At 30.9% G+C, this 8,505-nt stretch overlaps 5 protein-coding genes across 5 annotated transcripts; 3 read left to right on the top strand and 2 right to left on the bottom strand.

Annotated features, from left to right (window-relative positions):
* Positions 1 to 1,111: 1,111 nt before the first annotated feature.
* On the bottom strand, positions 1,112 to 1,942 carry FG379_002046 (uncharacterized protein; the record flags this gene model as incomplete). The annotated part of the gene is made up of 1 exon (XM_067327649.1): positions 1,112 to 1,942. One exon carries the CDS (start codon positions 1,940 to 1,942, stop codon positions 1,112 to 1,114), a length of 831 nt encoding a protein of 276 aa, XP_067181773.1.
* Positions 1,943 to 2,128: 186 nt separating this feature from the next.
* On the top strand, positions 2,129 to 2,689 carry FG379_002045 (uncharacterized protein; the record flags this gene model as incomplete). The annotated part of the gene is made up of 1 exon (XM_067327648.1): positions 2,129 to 2,689. One exon carries the CDS (start codon positions 2,129 to 2,131, stop codon positions 2,687 to 2,689), a length of 561 nt encoding a protein of 186 aa, XP_067181772.1.
* Positions 2,690 to 3,084: 395 nt separating this feature from the next.
* On the top strand, positions 3,085 to 4,188 carry FG379_002044 (putative histone mRNA hairpin-binding; the record flags this gene model as incomplete). Its single annotated transcript, XM_067327647.1, has 1 exon — positions 3,085 to 4,188. The coding sequence occupies one exon, from the start codon at positions 3,085 to 3,087 to the stop codon at positions 4,186 to 4,188; it is 1,104 nt and encodes a 367-aa protein (XP_067181771.1).
* Positions 4,189 to 4,506: 318 nt separating this feature from the next.
* Positions 4,507 to 6,682, top strand: FG379_002043 (DNA repair Rad4p; the record flags this gene model as incomplete). The annotated part of the gene is made up of 1 exon (XM_067327646.1): positions 4,507 to 6,682. A coding segment is annotated over one exon (2,176 nt), but the record flags the coding sequence as incomplete, so codon positions are not given.
* A 49-nt stretch (positions 6,683 to 6,731) lies between these two features.
* Positions 6,732 to 8,357, bottom strand: FG379_002042 (uncharacterized protein; the record flags this gene model as incomplete). Its single annotated transcript, XM_067327645.1, has 1 exon — positions 6,732 to 8,357. One exon carries the CDS (start codon positions 8,355 to 8,357, stop codon positions 6,732 to 6,734), a length of 1,626 nt encoding a protein of 541 aa, XP_067181769.1.
* Between the last annotated feature and the right edge of the window lie 148 nt (positions 8,358 to 8,505).

Raw genomic sequence — 8,505 nt, 5'->3', positions numbered from 1 at the left:
CTGAAAATATATCTCTCAAAAATTTAAAACCCTTAATATATTTATATTTATAGTTAATAACAATTATATATATTATAAGCGGATCTATTCAAATTCAATGAAATGTTTTTCTCTTTAATGTTTTTTCCTTTTGTACTCCAATATTTTAATTTTGGTGAATAGGCAAAAGCTATATTGTATCTAGGAGGCAGTAAATAAAGTTTTGTTTTACAATATGATATATAATCAACAATATTTGTGGCTACAGATATAAAATTCGTATAATTCATTATTTTATTAAATAACCGTCGATTTGAAGTCAATATAATTTATATTCAATTCTGAAAAAAAATTATTAATTGAAATTAAATAATCAAATTTAAATATGTAAATTACTCTTATATACTTAAATGTGCGAATTTTTTTCGGATAAATTTTTAAATATTAAGTTTGGAATAAATAGAATTCCACTTTGAATTAACTATCAATTCATGTAAGTGTAAATAAACTGTAAATTATCTTTCTTTTTAAAATCCAGTTTGTAAACCTCCGCAATATACTATTTATTTGAACCCCACAATATTCAAATCACACATCATTTTTATCGCTATTATTTAATGTTTTATATAGAACGTTGCACTTGAAATTTTCCATGGTTAACCTAAAGTGCGTATACTTTTGTTCTTGAGAGTTCCTCTGAAACTTTCAAAGCTAATGTTCAATTATTTAGGAAGGATAACTTAATAAATTTACGAAATAAAAATTTTAGAATTAATTGTAAAAATTGAAACTCAATAGGGTAATCGGAAAAAGAAAATCTCCATATACAATCACTATTTTTTTGAAATTAAAGCATTAAATACTTAATGGATTAAACTTAAATACTTTCATTAATAAATAAAACAAGTAAATGTTCCAAGAAACATTGTATACCACAAACTAACAGACAAATTTGGTTTTTATTAATTTGTTAAAACCCAAAAGTTCAAGAAATTCAAAAAAAATAGATTTATCTGATTAAATACATACAGATTTTTTAGTCAAAAACTACTAAGGTAACTAATAACATAGTTTATGAATTTTCTACGTACCTGAAATTTTTTTCATTTGAAAATTGCAAATTTTGAAAAATTTATTCATTATCTGAATTATAAAAATCGAGATAAGTGCCAAGATATTCTGTGTTCTTAAACACAATAGCCTCATCTGGAACACTCAATTCATCTTTGTTATTTTTTGAATTCACCACAGCACCAACGCCACATGATTCGTTTTTAACACAAAAACTATATCTGTTAATATAATTATTTATTAATTTAGAATCTTCGTCAACAGAACGCTCTAAATTTATCTTCCCTTCTGCTAACTTCAATTCATGGTAGCCTTCATGCTCGGTATTTTTTTGTTCTATATTTATCCCCTCGTCATCTTTAAACAAGAGCTTTAATGCATTTAACTCAGTAACCTCTCTGTTCATAAGTCGTTTATTTAATGTTTTTAAAATCTCAAGCTCATCCACAGATCTAAAATTAGGTCGATTATTTGTCACTATTTCTTCAAATCCTCCCTTATTTTCCAACCCTTCACCACCTATTTCAAATGTGGCTTTTGTTGCACCAGACTCTAGTTTGTAATCACTTGACTTTGGGTCAGTTCTAAATTTTATATCATTCCCACATTGAGTACACCTGCAATGAAACCTCCAGATTGGTATTCCAAGATATGTGCTTCCCTCAATTTTTTCCACTCTAGAATTCATCTTTGTACCTATATAATGAAACGTGCTACACCCATTGCATTTTATTGTAAATGGGTACAACATTCTAATGTTCATAAGTTTTTTTTTTCTCAGAGATGACCTTTTTATTGATTTACTCTTTCTGCACAATACATTGTTTTCATCTAATTTCTTTGGGTCAAAATCTGGAGGAAAATATCTATTAAGTACTTTTCTTTCTGACATTTTTAATGCATTATATCATGAAAGTTTGAAAATATGTATTTGTTATCATTTTTTCATTCTAAAAAGATGTGTTATATCACTTTTTACAAACTTCAGGAAATCTATTTCTGCTTTACTTTCACCTGGCGCGAAAGCAATACGATTTATTTCTTATAAATGCCTTAGATATTGAATTAAACTTTTAGAATGAAGGTGAAGAATTATGATGAGTTTGAACGAGTACCACTTGATTCAGATGATTCCTTGATGAAAAATATATCTCATGGATATTTTATCATGCCCTCCAACTCACCAAAACTTAGCGAAGAAATGCTTGCACTTCGCGAAAAAATGAGTGATGAACTTAATGAGATAGAAAAAAGAATATATGAACTGGAAACGCTATACTGGGAACAAACTACAGATGTTGGAAATATGCTTAGGGGCTGGGATGGCTATTCAACAAGTAGCAGTATACTTTTTACTCCTGGAGGAAGAAAGCCCAGCATAAATGTAAGTAGAAATTCTTTCAGGCCAGGATCAAATATGTTTTCAGAAAGAGAGAGGTGGTTCTCTCTTTCCTCGGTCACTTCTCCCATAGATGAGGAAGCATTGGGGGCTTTGTCTAATACTGGGTTTGTTACTGGAGAAACTTCCTCAGTAGCAGGTTCAAACGTAGGTTCTGTTGTTTCAAACAATTCAGACTCGCAAATTATCGGAAGTGAAGCTGACAACTCGACAATAATTTCACGCAAACTACGTAAATGAAGAACTCGGTTATAAATAAGTTTTTACAATACACTAAAACTATTGATATAATATTTACACTTTTTGTACGCATTTTTAAGCTTAAATTGTTTCAAACTACTGAACCTAATTCATGTTGTTTTTTTGAAAAATTTTTTCTTTGTTTTCGAGATCTTTAATTGGCTTAATTAAATTACATTTTGGCCCGCAAAGTGACTGCCATGCCCACACATGGAATTCGGAGCGCAAAAATCTCCCTTAAGCATAGAGATTTGGAATTCAATAGGTGTGGTGAAAAAAAAATACATCCTGCAATATTCTGAACATTTGTTTATTCTGTAATAGACAAAATTAGTTGTCTTATTGTATTTTATTTTTCTATTTATTAATATTTACTTAGGTATTTTAGGTGATTAATGGTGGAGAATAACAAGGGGAACTCAATAGTTAGTAAGTCTATTTGGGGTGCTGTAAGATGGGCAGACCTAAGTATTAGTGATGCATCAAATAGTTGGTTGTGTACTCAAAGTGACGCAAAGAATGAATCAAAATCTCTTGGTTTGACTTCGCTTCTACAAAGAAGTACCAAATTAAATGATAGCCTCTCTGAACCATTGGATATAAAAGGCAACAAAAACGGAGAATGTAGAGACACTGAGAATAAAGGGATGTTAAGAGGATTTTTGAGAAGAAATAGTGTTGTTAAACGTGAAACTAAGCAGGAGGTAAAGTTGAAGATAATCACTAATAACAATGATAATGATGTCAGAGAAAGTTGCGAAGAGGTTGAAAGTGTTCAAGAATTGGGGAGTTTAGGATTTAAATTTGGAGGTGAACCTTCTACTATTGTTGGTAGTTCCCAGGAAGGAACCAATTCAACAAGTGGTCTAATACAAGGCCCAAACTTAACTTCACCAAAGATTATCGAGGACCCAACTGAGAATATACAAATTAATCACAATAAAAAGAGAAATAAGGACTATTTGGAAGATTTTTGTATTAACAATGAAAATAACAAAAACACTTACAGGATATGGAGTGAAAATAATTACAAGAAAGTTAAGCACTCAAAAGTTAATGAGGTTCATGAAACGAAAAGGTTGAGTATTCCTACAAAAGACAAAGTTAAGGCTCAAGCAGAAGCTAGCAATTTCAAAAAGGTAGTGGCCAGCCAGCAGAACACTCCAAAAAAGACTGCTACTAAGACTTCAAAAATTAGTGACAGTCTCCAAGATGTTAAAATTGAGAAAGATGGCGTACCTACAGAAAACGACTCAAATGTTGACTGGAACAAAAGAATTTCAAGTAGATTATTTCAGATAGCAATAGGAAAAGGCACAAAAGCATATCAAAACTACCTAAAAATAAAACCTAGGAAAGAAGACAGAGACCAAAATGATCCACAAACCCCAAACGCTCATATGAGATGCCCACAAAAACAGTTCGTAAGTAGATTAAATCATTGGAGGAAAGCCCTCCACAAATACGATGACTTAGACATCAACATTGCACATATATAGAGTATTTGATTTATCATTTATATATATATATATATATATATCAATAAAGTTTGATTTTATTGCTAAACTCTAAATACCTTTTTTCTTCGTCTTCTGAGTTCCAAATATCGAAATTTATAATCTAATCACTAAATACACGTGTGGATGTCAGTCAATTATCAATTTTGATAACTTGTTACAGTTGTTCATTTTTTTTTTTTAGCCTTGCTACCGCCTCGCAGGCAATTCGAATCCTTTCACTTAAGAGTTAGATTTCCATAATGTAAATGGCAAGGCATAAAAATTTAGGTTTTCCTGAAACAAAATAGTTACCATTTAATGCAAAATATAATTAATATTTCCAGGCATGTTTATGCTTTATCTTGGCTAGTACATTTAAGGTTATTAAATAAAATTGTTGACAATTTATATGTTCAATCACATATTTTGTCGGTATATGTTTGTTACTATTGTTTTAATCAAAAAAACAAAAGTTTAAAAGAAATATATACATGGTTTAGAAAATATTTCAAAACCTACTATTTGCCAAATGACTATTGGCTATATAAATTCGATTTGAGCAATAAATCATGCTTGGATAAAAGTTCAATTCATCAGGTAAATTTGAATGAACTTCATAACTCACTTTCTAGAGTAAATAATTATGAAAATAACGCTGAAAAAAGTATACTTGAGAGTAATGGTAATTTAAAAGATCTTGTAACCAAATTGAATGAGATTAATGGACTTGTTTCAACATATAAATTAAGTAATAAAACTTTTTTTTTTGCATTAATAACAAAAAGGATACTGTCTTCAATAGTGACTGGTAGTTGTGGATCGGAAATCGGTAATATTATTTTCGCATCCCTACTTAGATCATTGGGTTTCTACTGTCGCCTAACACTATTAATTCCACCTATTTTAAAATTCAAGAGTAAAACCAAATTAGATGATAACAACAGAAGGCCGGAATTATGGGTTGAAGTCTTCGATCCTAGCTTTAATAAATGGATATCAATTGACATACACCGTGGTGGTTGGAATTTTACGGGCTGCAAAGGAAACAGAATACAATCTCAATCTACCGAGGAAATAAAAACTAAAAAAAAAAGTAATAGGAAAGGTGATGACATTTTTTCAAAACTATTTTTGAATATTGGTAATGATTGTGGTTCAAATTATGACTCTGATACTTCTGATATCTCTGAAAAGGGTTCTATAATTCCAATAATCCCATCGAAAAAATCTAGGCTTCAAGAAGAATCTCCCAGAGCTCCAAATTATGAAGAAAGCAGAGGAATTGAGCTCGATGAACAGAGAGAATCATTGATTTTTGAGTTCTCAAATACCAAGAAATTAGAATCTCTGAATCTAAAAAAATTTAAAGAAAGAATTGACATTTCTAAAACTAGTATTAAATACAAAACTCATGATAATATTGGTTGGTGGATCGTATCTGTGAACAAAGGTGGATATTTAAAAGAAACGACAAGTAGATATACGTCCGATTGGTCACAAAATATTCAATCACAAATGAAAAATTCTAATAAAATAATTATAGATAATTTGATCTCGAACTTAAATAGAATCAATCAAAATTACGATTCTCGAATGCTTCAACTAGAAATATTAGATGATTTTGAATTAGATTCCTTAAAGAATTCAAACATATGTATACCAAAATCTAAATCAGCTTTTAAAAATCATCATAAATACGCAATTATTTCATGTTTAGGTTCTTTTGAGATCATTCATCCAAAGGAACCAATAATCGGCTATTTTCAAGGTGAGCCGATATATCCAAGAGAAAATGTTCAAATTCTTAAGACTAAGTTACAGTGGGAACGAAATCAACGTGAAATCAAGCCGAATCAAAAACCGATAAAAATCGTGTTTAAGAAAAATACGAATAATACAGATATTGTAAATTCTAAAAGGCAAGAGTATTTCGCCGAATACCAGACACAAATTAAACCTATATTAGAATTAAACTATAATGATATGATACCCACTGACAAATACGGTTGTATAAATGTTTCAGTTAAAGGTAGTATACCTGATTCATGTATCCACATTAAAGAGTTGACCGAAATTGGGGATGTCGATGATTCTAGATCTAGATACTATCACTCCTGGAGAATCGAGAGTTTACTTAGTATCGTTAAAAATAAAAAAGTAGATTATGCAAAGGCGCAGGTAGGGTATGATAGGTATAACAACAAACCCAAATATGACGGCTTTATAATTAAAAAAATTGATATGGAACTTATTGAAAATTTAAAAAATAGGCAGGAGTTGGCTAACATTGCGAAAATTGCTGGGTTTATTTGGAATGATATATTTCAAAATCTTAAAAATATTCTTAATGATTACAGTGCAGGTTTTAATTCTAAAAAGAGCCACGCAAATGAATCAAACTCAAAACTCGAGAGAGCTTTACAAGAGAGATGTGATTTGAATTCATCAATCCACAAGAATATTAAGAAAATATCCGAAAAGCTCTTTTACGACAGTCTAGAAGCCATAAATAATAAGGGTAACGCAGAAACGTTTATTGATAACTAATTTCCAATGACAATACCTTCCAAATGCCATTTTTGAGCACTTGTAATTCTTACTCTTGCGCTCCTCCCAAGTAAATCATCGTTTCTAGCAACGAGTACTTTGTTATAGTGTTTGGTGTGTCCAATAGTGTGATCACTCTTTTCTGAATTTTCAATAAACCATACACGAACTATCTTGTCCTGAGGTAAACTCTCAAAAATATACTCATTATGATTGAAAGATTGGAAAATTGTTGTGACTTCTAAACTCCTGCTTTTTGAAACACCATTCTGCACAGGTTTCATCTTTGCGGCAGGAGTTCCAGGTCTTGGATAAAATTTCGAAATATTTATAACAGGAAAACGGTACTTTTTGATTAAATTTACTGTTTCAAGATGGTCGTTTTCACTTTCTCCAGGAAATCCACAAATAATGTCAGTGGCTATTGTTGCTAATGGTATATCTCTCAATATAGAATCAACAAGTAAACAAAAATCCTCTACTGAATAATCTCTTCTCATTGCATTCAATATTTTGTTGCTTCCACTTTGAACAGGAATATGTAAAAACTCAAATACATTAGGATGTTTTAATATTTCAACAATTTCATCTACCTGGTCCAAAATATAGGGTGGATTTGTCATACCTATTCTTAGCATAGTATCTTGAGGCAAAATTTTAAGGATTTCCCTCAACAACACTGATAAATTTGTACCAATATCCTTCCCATATGCACCAATATCTTCAGACGTCAACCAAAATTGCTTTATTCCTTCTCCTAAACTCTTTTTAACTCTTTCCAGAATCGTTTCTATTTGGTAGCTCCCAAGTTCTCCCCTAGATTGCTTTGTTTTGCAGTATGTACAATTTCCCAAACAACCAACAGAAACAGTTATAATCTCAATATATGGATTTTTTCTCACTTTTGGGAGCATTAACGGTGGTAAAGCTATTTCTAATGGGTCAATGACATATCCCAAACTTTTACTTTCTTTTTCTGGGATAAGTGAAACTACATTTCCCTGTAATGTCAATTCAACAACCTCAACAATACGATGAATATACTTTACCCCCAAAATGGATACATCCTTTAGAAATTCAAGATTAATATCTGCTTGTGGGACGCATCCAGTAACAATAATATGCTTTTCCTTTGATTTCGCTGATTCGATACTATTCATACACGAGTCTTGACTTGGCCCTTTAACTGTGCAACTATTAATCACAATCAAATCACATAATTCCAAGTCTTCAACAATCGTATACCCGTACTCGGAAAGTAGTCCAGCCATACTTTCAGAATCGCTTCTATTATGATTACAACCAAAGTTTTTTATCATTATTTTAGCTAGTCCCGGGATGTGGGCTTCCTTCGTCTCTTCATTCATATTTTTTGATTTTACAACTATTCCAGAGTCATTTCTATCTTTTTTTTCTTCGTTATATAATATAGACTCTAGATCATTGCTGCAATTGCAGTTTAAGCATTTTAATTCGCCATCACTTTTTCTTTTTCTGTATTCAATCGATTGTTTATTAAGTGACCTATTATAATTTACCAGTCTCCACCCGAAGTATATACCCACTCCCGTTGCACCAATAAATGTGCAGATCTTCAAAACCCGAGAATAATCAGGTGTCATCCCTGCAACTAAATATAAGTTTAAAACCCTAAATATAATTAATATTCATAATATTCGGCAGTGACAAATAATATTTTTTTATAGATTTTCGATAGTTTTATCAAAATTCGCAAAAGAAAAAAAGCACCGCATTTTTTGCCGGAAATAG

This window comes from Cryptosporidium bovis (assembly GCF_009768925.1).
Source record: "Cryptosporidium bovis isolate 45015 chromosome Unknown contig_29, whole genome shotgun sequence".
NCBI classification, from domain to species: domain Eukaryota; phylum Apicomplexa; class Conoidasida; order Eucoccidiorida; family Cryptosporidiidae; genus Cryptosporidium; species Cryptosporidium bovis.
Note: the sequence above shows the minus strand (reverse complement) of the source record. Positions and strands in the feature narration are given on the sequence as shown.